This window comes from Vitis riparia, chromosome 17 (assembly GCF_004353265.1).
Source record: "Vitis riparia cultivar Riparia Gloire de Montpellier isolate 1030 chromosome 17, EGFV_Vit.rip_1.0, whole genome shotgun sequence".
Taxonomy (NCBI): domain Eukaryota; kingdom Viridiplantae; phylum Streptophyta; class Magnoliopsida; order Vitales; family Vitaceae; genus Vitis; species Vitis riparia.
Window position 1 is genome coordinate 14,058,823 of NC_048447.1, and position 14,729 is coordinate 14,073,551.

The window sequence follows — 14,729 nt, forward strand, 5'->3', positions numbered from 1 at the left end:
CTAATTTATAGGTATTGACTATAACAACTAGCAAATCTCCAATAGTTAGCAAATCTCTAAGGATCTGAAAATATCTTTGCCATATCTTCCATTGATAGCTTAAAAATATCTTTACAACACTCCTTTTTAAGTTGACTTGAAAATATCTTCCACTATACCTTGCCAATTAAATTGCCAAATTGGTTCTTGTGTAACCCTGTTGTAAGTATATCAACAATTTGTTGGAATGTATGACATATATTATTGAGTTTTACTTTAATAAAGTATTTATCTACTTTCATATGTTTTGTTTTATCATAAATGACTAGATTGCGAATAATTGAGATCACTGCCTTATTATCATAGTTTACCTTCATAGATAAAGGGTCAAAAATCTTCTACCCTTTTAATAGTCCTTTATCCACATCACTTCACAAATCTCGTCAGTAACTAATCTAAATTCAACTTTTGTACTATTAACCATCACATTTTGTTTCTAGCTTTACCAAATAATAAGGTTTCCTCACCAAGGTACAATAGTCAAGGGTTGATCTTTTATTAGTTATACTTCCAACCCTTTATGCATCGGTATAGGCTTCAATTTGTAATTGTCCATGTTTCTAAACAATATATACCTTTTTCATGAGTCCCTTTCAAATATCTTAAGATTCTATACACAACATCAAAGTGTTTTAGTCCTAGTGAATACATCAATTGACTTACCATACTTATTGCAACAACTATATTTGGATGTGTATGAGACAAATAAATAAGTCTTGAGACAAATAAATCAGTCTTCCAACAAGCCTTTGGTACTGCTCTTTATTCACCATATCTTTAAGTTGGGTTCAATCAATGTTTCAATTGCTTTGCAACTAAGCAAACCTATTTCACCAAGTTGATTAGGTACATACCTTCCTTAGACTTGGTGAACTCCATCCTAAGGAAATATTTTAACATACCCAAGTCCTTGATCTCAAAATCATCTGCAAGTCTCTTTTTCAATCTTTCTAGTTCAACATCATCTTCACATGTTAGGATTGTATCATTCACGTAAACAATCAAGATTGCAACTTTCCTGTCTCTTGAATGTTTATAAAACATAGTGCAATTTGCTTGACTTTGACAATAACCATGACTTCTTATAGCCTTCCTGAAACATTCAAATTGCGCTCTAAGAGATTGTTTAAGGTCATACAAAGACTTCTTTAATCTACAATCTTTATCTTTACCAACTTTTCCTTGAACCCAAGTGGTAGCCTCATAAAAACTTTCTTTTCCAAATCTCCATTCGGGAAGACATTTTATACATCCAACTTATGTAAGGACCAATTGGAATTTATTGTTAAAGATAATAAAACCCGAATTAAGTTTATTTTGGCTACTAGAGTGAATGTTTCTTGGTAATTGATCTCATAGGTTTGTGTAAATCCTTTTGTCATAAGTTTTGCCTTGTACCTTTCTATGCTACCAGCAATCTTGCTCTTTCTAGTAAATACTTATTTGCACCCTATTGTCTTCTTATCCTTTGGCAAGTCAACTACTTCCCAAGTACCATTTTTTTTTTTAAAGAACATTCATCTCTTTGATAACTACTTACTTTCAATTTGGATCATCTAGAGCTTCTTAAATGTTTCTTGGAATAAAAAAGTGAAATATTTAGCAATAGATGATTTGTAGACTTCTTTCCTAATAGCTACAGGAACATCAAGATCTAAGGGCTCATTGTTAAAGGGCACAATATAATAGGGAATTGAAAAGGAAATAGGAATAGGATTACCTGGAAATTCAAAGAACCATCCTTCAGAGATTTTGGTAGGTTTTGTACCACAATAATAAGCATATCCATCCAGAGCAAAGGACCATATCTTGGAGATTTTAGTTGATTCTACAGTATTTCTCCTCCAGTTTGTGATACATCTATACTTGGCAATGGTTGATTAGGATTTCGTTTGTTTCCAATATCTTGAAAAAAAAATTCCTGAGTTTATGTTTTGAAAAGAATATGAGAAAAAAAAATCAGAGAAGTGGAATTGGAAAGAATTATATCAGGCAAAGAACATAAATGTCCTAAATATTGTCTTTTTCCCTCTCCTCCCCTTGAAAATGATTTTTGCTAAAGTAAGATTGATTTTCCAAAATGAAGGCATCCATACTTACATGAATTTGTTTGGTTTGAGGATTATAACACTTGTATCCCTTTTTGTGTGAAGCATAGCCTATGAAAACACATTTTTACTCTCAAGGATCAAGTTTAGATCACAATTTGTTGGGTATGAGAACGAATATTGTTCAGCAAAAAACTTTTAATGACAAATATGAATGTATTCTAAATTCTAGAATTTTTTTTTTGAGACACTCTAAAGATGTGATATATTTCAAAACTCAGGTAGACATCTTGCTAATCAAATAGGATGCTGTTAAAACAACTTCTCCTAAGAATTAGTTTGGAACATTATGACATGTGCCACTTCAAGTAAATATTTATTTAGTTTCTCAACAATTCCATTTTGTCAAGGACTATCACAACATGTAGAGTGATATTGGATGCCTTTTTTTTTTCAAAAAATTTCTCAAGCACTCATTAAAATATTATGTTCCATTGTTAGAGTAGACTGATTTTTGTTTGAAATTAGTTTTCAACCATATTATAAAAATCTTTGAACAATTTTCCACTTCAAATTTTTTGCTCATCAAATATACTTGACATAATCAATTGTGATCATCTATAAAAGTCATTAACCTTTTTTTTTTTTTTTTTTTTTTATCTAGATAAAGTGGTACTTTTAAAGGACCCCAAATGCCATTATTAATTAATTAAATAAAATGGTTTTGAAGCATGATAGGGTTTTGAGATATAAGTAGTATGGTGGCTTTTTGATAAAAGATAACTCTCACATTGAAAAGATGAACAATCCAATTTTTTAAATAAAGTAAGAAATAAATGTTTAAGATAAGGAAAATCAAGATGCCCTAATCTAAGACGCCAAAATATTATTTGTTCATGAATAGAAATTGAACTAATACTACTAAACCTTGAGCTTTTATTATTATTATTATTATTATTATTGAAAAGGTTATCATCAAAGTAGTAAAGACAGTCTATCATCCTAGCATTGCCAATTATCTTCCTCGAGTTTTGGTCCTAAAATTCCTAGTGAGAATCAAAGAAAATACCATGACGGTTAGAGTCTTTGGATAATTTACTCACAAATAAAGGATTACAAACCAATTTAGGGACATCGAGAATAGATAAGATTTGTATTCTCTTAGATTTTTATGAAGCCTTTTCCGACAATAGGTGAGAAACTATCATTGACAATCCTAATTTTTCATTACCAAAACAAGGTGAATATGTAATAAATAAATGAGAAAAAATAATCATGTGGTAAGATGCGCTTGAATCAATAATCCATAGAATAAAATTTGAATAACAAGATATAACATTAGGGTTAGTACCTGTTTGTGCAAGAGAAACACTAGGAATACCATATGAGGCATTGGACTTTAGCAATTTCAGAATATGATCAATATGCTCTTTACTCTAGGAACCCGTCTTAGCTTTGTTTGCAGAAGGAAATACAAGATGAAGCATGTCACTAAGTTTGCTACTTTTCCAATTTGTCATGAATCTTCCAATAGGTTTCCTGAGTATAGTGAGGTTTGTTGTAGTAGTCACACCACATGGATTTTTGATAAGAGTACAACAGTTTTAATAAATAATTCCTAAATTATCGTAGTAGGAAAAATAATTCCAAATCTACCATAGTTTTGTTCAAGTAGGAGAGAGGAAATAAATTGGAATTGAAAAATCGTCTTTTAAAAGATGATTTAAAAAAAAATAAAAAATCGAAATAAATGAAATGAGAAATCGTCTTTTGAAAAGATGATTTTCAAAAAATAAAAAATAAAAAAAATTAAGAAGTGAGAAATCGTCTTTTAAAGAGACGATTTTCAAAAAAAAAATAATAATAAAATAAAATAAAAAATTAAGAGATGATTTTAATGCTCATGCCACACCTACTAATGGGCTATAAAAAAACAAACAAATAAATAAATGTGCTGTACACAATGGCTCAAGTCACACCTATTAATGGATTATAAAAAACAAATCAAGCCCACTATACATTGGCTCAAACCACACCTATTAATGGATAATAAATATATGTGGACCTGGTGGAAATTGTTTTTCATTTTTTATTTTTTTGGGGAAATCTTTTCTTCAAGAGACGATTTCCAATTGCTTAATTTTTTTTTCTTTTGTATAAATCATCTCTTCAAGAGACGATTTCTAATTATTTAATTTTTTTTTTTTAAAAAAATCATATATTAAAGAGACGATTTCCAATTACTTATTTTTTTTTTCTTTTTGTGGAAATCGTCTTTTCAAGAGACGATTTCTGATTGGTTAATTTTATATATATATATATATATATATATATATACATATAATTTTATTTTATTTTTGTGGAAATCGTCTTTTCAAGAGACGATTTCCAACTTCATAAATCGTTTTTCTAGGAAACGATTTTAAAATACAAATATCATTCCCTCTTACTTGGCAAAACCTACTGTAGATTTGGAATTATTTTTCCCACTATGGTAATTTAAGAATTATTTTTTAAATTTAACGAATTCTTATAAAAAATCCCACACCACATGGGATCTTTCATATGTCCTTTGTTGATTGATGGTGGTCTTTTTGATGGAAACACCAACAACCTTCTTCCCAAGCATAACATTTTTGCGACTCTCATCTCTTTCTTACTTCAAAAAAATACTTTGTCAATTGAGGAAAGAGATTGTCTACCTATTATTTTTCCACTCACTTCATCAAATTCAATGTTGAGCCCCACAACAAATGTGAATATGTGATTGTCCTCCATTGTTTTCCAATAGCAATTACAATCCTCTATAGATTTCCATTCACAATCATTTAACAAATCTAGGTTTTACCACAACATTTTCAACAAGTTGAAGTACCTGGTGACATTATCTTCTCCTTGTTCAATCTCACCAAGTTTCAGTGTCAATTCATAAACATGGGATTGATTACCCAAATCAGAGTACATTTGGTTGATATTGTCCTAGAGTTCCTTAGTTGTCGGATAACACATATATTTGGAGCCCATGTCTTCCGCATCCCAAGGATCGTACGTCTGATCCTCTTTTTCTGGTTCCTTCCTATCTCCAATCAAATATCCGATCTACCCTCGCCCTCAAATATACATTCAAATAGATTGAGACTAAAAAAATTGTCACCATTGGAACGGATAGTGGTGATTTGAATAGAATGCAAATTATGATTGGAGGCTTGGGTTTCGATGTTTTTCGATGAGTTGGTTGGAGAAAGAATGAACTTGGATGAAAAGTTAGTGAGCGGATTCTGATATCATGAAGATGAAGATAGATACTTGGAGGAGAAAATAAAATTTGTATATAGATTACAAGATACAAATTAGTAACAAAAAAACAGCTTTGTGTATTACTAAACTTTCCTAATTTACAGATGTTGACTACAATAGCTAGCAAATCTCTAAGATTCAGGTGTTTTCTAATATTTTATTTTCCAACACTGGTCTTGTTATATGTATGTATGTATATTGTTTTAGTTTTCTATTATCAACAATTTTAATATGTATACTATTATTTGTTTTATTGTTTTTTTATAATATTTATATGATTTTTTTTTTTTATCAATTTATGTGTGGTCCATTTTTTGTCCAACTTTTCATCAAATACTTTTGAATTCCTGATATTTTAATTCTTAAGTGCACTTAAATATTTATAAAATTTAGTCTTGTTCAACTTAAACCACCACATTGGGATAAAATAATGATAGTATAAGCAATATTGTAATTTTGTTCAATCGATCTTGCAATTTTTCCATTCACATAAAAAATATAGCTTTTGAGGGTGAAATTTTTACATTTGAGAACATAATTTATTGTTGGGGGCAAAATAACAATTTTTAGGAGTAATTATGTTGAAATTTCATCTAAGCAATGTTAGAATCTATTTTCTAATGTGAAATTAGAAATAGCTTTTGGGAGCAGAAGAACATCATTTAGGAACAAAATTATGTTGAAATAATGAAATTCTATCATTGCATGCGAAATTACGAGCACATGAAGTAGATTGATATATGTGGTAGTCTACGTGATATAAATGTTATCTCATTTTGTAAATTATGAAATAACATAATAAATATTGTCAAATTATTTTTAATTATATTGCTCCTTAAACAATGAAAATGTCTCATGATTAGGTTTCTAAAAGTGATTGGTGAATCGAAAACCATTTTTTGTCTACTCAAGCGTTCCAATATGGAATAATTCCACTCACTCAAGATTTTTTGAAGTTATGTCACTCATTTCATTATATATATATATATATAAATGAAATTTAAGGTATAAAACAATAGGATATTAATACAAAGCAATTAAATTTAGATACAAAGTGATTGGGCCAAGGTACAATTTAACACGAGAGGAAATGCATGACTTAAAATGTGCGAGAAAGCTGACGATTGAATGATTTGCATTGCAATCATACAGAACGTCATGATAATAAGTGGGGAGTAAGGTATAAAACGACATTAATCAAAATACAAATTCATGTAGTACAAAGCAATTGGACTAAAGATATAAAAGAATGACATTAAAAGGACAAGACAATGAAACAAACAAATGATGTTCTAATTTGTCTCTTAAAAGAAAAAAATATAAATTTATGGAGTGAAATAACTAATTTTGCACCAAATTTTGAGAGTGAAATTGTAATGATTTTGCGAGCAATTTTAGTACTTTTGGGAGCCCAATTAAATTTAGAAGCAATCCTAACGTATTTTATGCAATTCCCTAATTATAATATATATATATATATCTTAATTTTATATTTGTTTTCTTTAATAATATTATGAAATATATATTTATTGGAATTAGCCCTTTTAAGTTTTTTTTTTACTATTTTATTTTATATAAACATCTTTGAAAATAATTTTTTTTAATAAATAATTAAAGGAAATACAATAATATATAGAAGATGAAAAAAAAAAACAAAACATGAAAAAGAATTTTAGAATTGAGTGATTTTATTGACAACTTGGGAAAATAAATTTCTGAAAAATAGAAAAATAATAATTTGAAGGAAAAAAAAAAAAAGAAAAATATTTGAAAAAAAAGGAAAATTAAAAAATTAAAAAAAAAAAAGGTAATTTGATAGTTGATTTGAAGAAATATGGAAAAGAGGAAAAGAAGGGATACAAAGTGACGAAACGGCATCGTAACAAATAGAGAGCGAGAGAGGAGGCATGTGTTCCCTTACTTCTCCCTTTTTAAACCCACCACCCACGTTCGCCGTCTCCATCCTCACTCCCTTTCTCTCCGCTACAGACTTCACACACCCGAATCGTAACCCAGGTCTGTTTTATCACTTTTCTTTCCTTTTTTTTTTTTTTTTTTTTCTCTAAAGGCCTGACCTTTGCTTTCTGCGATATGAATATATGATAGTTTTTCTGGGTTGTATTTGGATCTTGGAAAAATCTATGAGGAATGTGGGAAATACTATGGGAATTAGGAGAAAAAAATTTCCCTGTTCATGTCCACCAAACTTATGGTTTAAACCTTTTAAAAAAAAAATTCTTTTGTAATTTCAAAAATAAATAAATAAGAAACCCTACCCTGACCCAGAATTCCCCTCCACACTTGTGCAGGTGGGTGCTGGTCTGCTGTTTATGGCGCCAATCATAATTTTTGCCCTTTTTTTTTCTGATGAAATATGTTTCTAAATGATGACAATTCATATGTCAATGTGGTATTGCTATGTGCCTGACTACTTTAATGTTTCTTGTGTTGTTGTTCTTAATTTGGATATTGCTATGTGCTTTACTACTTTGATATTTCTTCTTTTATTGTTCTTTGAATCTGATTTTGTATATATTTTCCATTCCTCTATTCAACAATGTTTAGTCCTTTTTGGCATATTTAACTGCATCTCATATTGATATCATTTTGATTCCAAGCTGAGTGCCATCAGCTCTAAGCATTCATGGTTAATCATGCTGAAGTCCTATCTGGATGATTACCAATATCAAGCAGTGGATACTTGTCTGATTGATTTTACCTAAATCAGCAATTTAGGTTTAGGCCCCCACTTTGCATTACTTCAAAATTGCTGGTTCCATCTATGAATAAAGACCAAATTAGATTGTTGAAAATGGTTGACTTCAAAAGATAATTTTGTTCTTCTTGACTCAGGCCATATTGTGCCTCATAGACTGTTTGGATTCTTTGTTTTGTGGTTTTATTTCTTGCTTGGTGCAGTTCTTATACCTCATTGTATGGTGGAGAGAGGGCATAGAAACGACAGGACATTGATCCTTGTTCCATATGGAAGATCTTATGAACATATATCAGCTTGAATTTTAGAATTAAAATTATGAAAAGATTTGATAATTAAATAATTCTTTGTTTTTGGCAGTTCACTGGGTGTGTTTCCTCACTTCTCCTTGTAACCATTTTCATTCAGATATAGGGATTTGAAATATATCTATTTTCAATCTCAGTATGTTGGATCTCCTTGATGACTTTCTCAGGGTTTGTAGATTAGATACAATTTCCAGTGGCAAATGGCAGATGGGAGTGGAAGAAGGACCGGCCGTGACATCCTTCGGACAGGAGGAGGATTATTGAATCTGCCATTAGACATCATAGCTGATATCCTGTCTTTGCTTCCTATAGAGGATATCCTTCGATGCAGGAGTGTATGCAAGACCTGGTATGGCTTGACGAAGGATTCTTATTTTTTCAAGTTGCAATTTAGAAGAACATTTTATCACATGCCCCGACTCATGTTTATATCAAAGTCAGAAAATAGCGTGTTTTTATTAGACGGTAAGCAATGTAAGGCGAGAGAGATTGCTCTACCAACTGTGCTCGGACGCAATCTCATTGTCATGAGTTCTTGCAATGGCTTGCTTTGCTTGGCTTCAGAAGAATCGCCTAATCCAGTGATCATTTCTAACCCAATAACAGGAAAGTATATTGTTTTGCCAGAATCAGTGAATGCTTCTTACTCCTTCATTCAACTAGTTGGATTGGGCTATGATCCTTGGAACATGAAGTACAAAGTGGTAAGATCCTACATAGACAATTCGAAGTTCACCAGATTTGAAATTATTACACTGGGGGAAGCTTCATGGAGGCAACTCGATGTGCCATGCAAAGTAGTTTGTGGGCGCAATTCGAGGCCAATATATTGTGAAGGTGCACTCTATTGGATCCTTGATAAGAAGTTTCACTATGATGGCGACGGATGCATCCTTGCTTTTGATTTAAGAGAGGAGAAGTTTGGAATGATAGCATTGCCTCCCAACATCAGAATGCCAACGGGTAATCCTGGTCTGTACAATGGTAGTTTGCACTTGTTGAATGTAGCAGGTTGCTTGACTGTCATTGCCCATGAATGCCAGTTTCTGCATATATGGCAAGTGATGCGAAACAGGGATAGAGGCTTTTCCTTTCGCTACCATACAAGTGACATGCATTGTCGCTGGAGTGTTTTCTCACAGCCAGTGTTGCTTGATTGGTGTAAAGACAGTCTCTTGCTGTCAGTGAGCAAGTTTGGGGTATACTCGGAGCGTGACCTTGTAGAGTATTTCCCCGAAAGGAAACAGTATGCTGGTCACCACATCCGTGGACTTCCAAAATGGTTTAGAAGTTGTAGTTTCAAGCCCAACCTTATTTCTCCTCTCGACTGCTGCCTCTCCTGATAGTGTAATCTGGTGCTAATAGCACTAGACTGTGCTGTTTTTTTAATGTTATTTTTTGAATGAAATGTTGCACATGCCAATATATATACATGTTTTCCTGGTTAAAGATTACTTTCTTTTCTTTAAGAAATGACGGTAAAGTTACATACTAGCTAAAGTTTACATGAAGTTTCTTTTCTGTGCAATATTTGAGTCAATGACTGCCCTTTTGGTCGATGTGCAGTGATACTTTCCTTTGGTACTTCTGCGAATCTTTGTTCCCATAGCTAAAACCCAAATTAAAATCCAACCCAACTCAAAAGAACCACTTTTCCAAACATAGAATTGAAAAAAGTGGTCAGAGAATAAAGTGATGATCTGGGTTTTCTTTTGTTGAAGGACCAAGACATTGTACACCACATTTCCTCGATATCTTAGTTACCAATCAAGGCAATGACAGGAAATCTATCATCGGGCTTCGCAAGGATGGACAAATTCAATGGTCTTCGTAGCATGTTCAACAGCCCTGTGCCACCTGCGGGATTCTTTGTTAATACGGAAAAATGTAGACAAATGCGTATCCTTTCTGATGAGTCTCCATACTATTTTTCTGGGATGGTGCAAGGCATCTAGGTAAAACTTTACAAGGAGATAAATGGGTTGTTGCAGTGAACACATCCTAGGTTTGGGCATAAGCAAATAGATAGCTGTTTGATGCAATCCTTTACCTACTTTGTGAGGTACCCACATACATGCATAAAAGGACTGAAGCTCGTTGGGTTGATTGAGAGTGGTTGGAGTTTATTGCATGAGATGACTACACAGTATGTCCCTGCCTTCTCGATGCCAAAATTCATTAAAGGAAGCAACTAGTGATCAAGGTCCAACAAATATCATAGCCCACTAGCGAGTTTGCCACTAGAAAATAAAAAAGAAGTCCAAAAACTGAACTGACCTCACATGGCCCTGACTCCATGACAAAGACGCGGTGTCGGCGAGACTGCTACACGACGAACAACTTTGGGAAACTATTATACTGCTCCATTGGAGGATGTCTGCTTCATTAGCCGTGGTGGCTGGACCCCAGTTCTCAATGTTGTACGTAACTCAAGGGTCTCATCTTCTATGAGAGACTGTGTCTTCCCCACGTATAAACCATAAACCTCAATTATAGAGGATAGGATATCATTTAGCTTGGAATGTTATTGGAGTACTATCCTTTTATGTAGGGACTATAGAAGAAGTGGTTGACTCTAGCGCTCACCTTGATTTCTTCGTGGTTTCATCACTTCCTCAACATTGGATCTGACATGCCGTACAGTTAGGCCGAGGAGTACAGGTGTTCGTTTTATCTATTTTTTTTCCTTAAGGACTAAGTTGATCTTTCTGCATCTCTGGAAGATAGTTTACATAAACTGTCAGGTGTTTTTCTACTTTAGAAATCAGAGGGACATTTTCCATGGTCAAAAGTTGTTGAGATAATGTTGGGTTTGAGGGTGTAAAAGCCATTGTTAGTGGTACTTTTATGATTAAAAGCCTTGCTTCACTGTTTCCATTCTCTCCGGCTCCTTAGCCTTTGTTTGGCAGTCAAGAAAAACATGGGTGTAATTGCATGCACTTAATTAACCAAAATGAGTGCAACCCAGTATCCATCAAGAGCGTATTAGCATCCACTGGGTCGTGAGCCTCCAAGAAGTAGAACTAGAACAATATGCTCATGAGCCTCCAAGAAGTGCATGCATCCAAATAATTCAATGCATGAAATCAAATCCACTGATGCCAAATTCAAAATATCAGACTTTGGTTATATGCTGATTCTCTCCACCAGTCGTCATGTCCACACATAGGCCTCTCTTTCCTTTATTCTCCCAATAAAGAAATGTGATCATGCTGGGAAAACAACAAAAGAAAAAAGGGAATAATTATAATTCAATGTTTTCTATGCATGAAAAATCTTATTCTTTTTGGCCCTGAGAATTTAAGTTGGACACATATAGAGACTAGTGCTCATTACTATCTTCACTAGTCTTCACCATTGAGAGCTTGCAATCATAAGGCCTTTGGGATATTGATGATGGTATCTTGTAACTCAACTAATCTCGAATTAACTAATTAATTTGGATTATATGTCTACATAAAAAAACTAAAAATCGGTTTTAAAATATGAGTTAATCTAGAGAGCTACATCATATATTTATATATATGCTCAAATTGAAAAATCTCGAGATTTAGGAGATGGTTGAGAGTTTTTTTTCGATATCTTATTCTTAGAAAAGGCACAACACTCAAACAAATTAAAAAAATAAGGTAAAATAAAGAAAATAAAATATTTACATAGAGGTTCAGAGGAGATTAAATTTATTAATAAATTTTAAAATCACATGCTCAAATTTTTTTAAATAACTTCTTTCAATATCTTCCTATATAAAATCATATGGTCTCTGTTTATCACTTTTACTTTGATTATTACTACAAATTTTATATGCAATGAACATTAAGTTTTTCGGTCCTAATCAAACTCAAAAATAGTAATTTATGAAAACCTAAATTCTTCGAATATTTACTTTTTTCTGAAAGTAAGAATTAATGATTTAAGTAAAAAAATTTCCCGCTATTAACTAATTATTTCAATAATTTGCTCTCTTCTCCTAAGAATCATCCCTTTGATTTTTGGAAACCAATATCATATTTAAATTCAACCAAATTTCTTAGACTTGGAAGTTGGAACCAATCATTAATTTATTGGTTTAATTTAAATGTTAAACCGATATGTAAACTAAAACAATAAATGGTGAACTAATAAGGTATTATATAAGTTTTATATACAAAAATCAGTTTGAGAAGGACTGAAAAAATTTCTAGGGGGCCAAACAAAAACAAAAGGGAGGCAAGAAAGAAAAGAGAAGAAAAGAAAAAGGGAAGAGAAGTGTGACAGTGAAAGAAAGCAAATCAATGGGAAAGGAGTGTGTTTGTTTGTCCCCGGGAGCTGATTAAAAGCGTTACTGTAGTCAAACAGTAGCGGTCACAATGATCAACTACGTGTCGATATATGAATGGAAATCTGTACTTGACCCTCACTGGCTAGTTTTAGTGCCAAATTTCTATCACTGCCTCCCTTCCACTACTGACAGACGCTCTGACATTCGACACGTGTCGACAAGGCATCATCTTGTGAACCAACGGTAACTGCAGCCCCTCCTTTGTCGCCGGTCGACTCGAGTCATCATATTCTATCTCCTTCTATCTCTTCTGCCACCTTTCGTATGCAATTTTTTCTTTTACAAATTTCAGAATTCTGATTTATTAAGGATTGACTAAATAATATTTTTCTTTTTTATAACTTACCTCATTCATTACTGACTTCTTTTCATATCGGTATTGTATGCTTTAAATCGGATTCTTATGATATTAAAATAGGCCATAGAATTAATAAAAATTCATTATATATATATATCATAAATTTATTCAACTAAAAGACTTAATTTTTTCAACTAACAATTTGAAATAACGGGTTTTTAAAAGAATAGTTCATATCCTAACCTAATTATGTTCATTTTATTAACTAAATGCTGCACACAAGTAAATTGAATAAAAATAAAAATTTAACATGATTCGACATCTAATGTGATCGTGCACGAAGTGTATTAATACTCAATAATTCATTAATCAAAACAAATGAGAAGAGTTATAATGGTGAAACTCTTGAAAAAAAATCTCTCTCATGCTTTCTCAAAATATGAAATCTTAAACATAAAATGATTAAATATATGATAGGGTAAAACTCATCAATCATAACATAAAATAAAAAAATAAAAAAATCTCCAAGAGCGTTGTCTCATTCAAATCCCACAAGCTAATCGGACAACTCAACCCCTAACATCCCCAACAATATAATAAAACTAATTTAACTCATTCACGTCAATTTGAAAAATTATTATCAATTTTAATAAGAGATGGACATGAAGCTAATACAATTCCTACTTTCTAGAAATAATTTCATTTTTCAAAGATAATGCAGTCACTTTTATGAGCACATTATGGGGTACATTAGTACATATACATGCTCCCCACCCTGAAACGGATGCGTTACAAGAGGGTGTCATGCTTGGCCAAAATTAAAAACCAATTGTCCCATACACGTGACTATTTTGGACAATCAACAAAATACTATTTACCACTCCAATGGTGCATATCCTATCGTCCAAGATATATATGAGGGCCACCTTATGCATTAATTTGACACCTGATGTGAAAACTTCTCCATTTTTCCAATCTATTTTGTCATTTTCCACTTCATTTACCTTATGGGTTAAACCCACAAAAATCACTCCATTAATGCCTCAGTCTTTTAACATCTATATATATATGTAAGTGTTGATACATTTTTTCCAAGGCACGGTTGGTGGTCACTATGTTAATTACTTGATCATTATTATAAGTCTTAGTTAACCTTCACATTTCATTACTTCAGCTAGTTGTCACCTTCAATATTTTCTAGTGGAGAACCTAGGTACAACTAGGGTACGTATGTAACAATTTATTGCTATTGCGCATAATAATTTCAACTATGAATAAGAGTATAGTGTATGTCTCACGAAAGCAACCTCCATATTTCATAAAGACAAGGGAAGATAGAAAGGTTGAAAATAAGGAGGAAACTATATATTCTTGTTGGTAACAAATTTGAAAAAGGGGATTCCAAAGGATATGTTCCTAGAAATTATTAATTATCATTTTAGTGGTCTAGAAAATTTAGTCCTTCCATTCTTGAGGGCTATTCCCAATTGCATGTTAATTGAAAATTATGTTTTTGTCCTGCTATACATTCTCCATTGTATTACATTACATATATAAAAATATGCTCCACGACGTTGAAGTAACCCATGTTATACTCTTAAAAAAAACTTGAACGACTTTCAATAAAAAAAAATATATATCTGTATCCAAAATTGACTTATGGATAAATAGAGTTTACCTAGAAGTATGAAACAACTCTTTT

The 14,729-nt window shown here is 32.1% G+C and overlaps 1 protein-coding gene across 1 annotated transcript; it reads left to right on the forward strand.

Annotated features, from left to right (window-relative positions):
* Positions 1-7,276: 7,276 nt before the first annotated feature.
* On the forward strand, positions 7,277-9,857 carry LOC117904384 (F-box protein At5g49610-like). The gene is made up of 2 exons (XM_034816970.1): positions 7,277-7,400; positions 8,576-9,857. The coding sequence occupies exon 2, from the start codon at positions 8,609-8,611 to the stop codon at positions 9,749-9,751; it is 1,143 nt and encodes a 380-aa protein (XP_034672861.1). The 5' UTR covers positions 7,277-7,400; positions 8,576-8,608; the 3' UTR covers positions 9,752-9,857.
* The last annotated feature ends 4,872 nt before the right edge of the window (positions 9,858-14,729 follow it).

What these genes read in the sequence shown, in the direction of transcription:
- LOC117904384 (XM_034816970.1), top strand. Translation starts at nt 8,609, where the DNA reads ATGGCAGATGGGAGTGGAAGAAGGACCGGCCGTGACATCCTTCGGACA.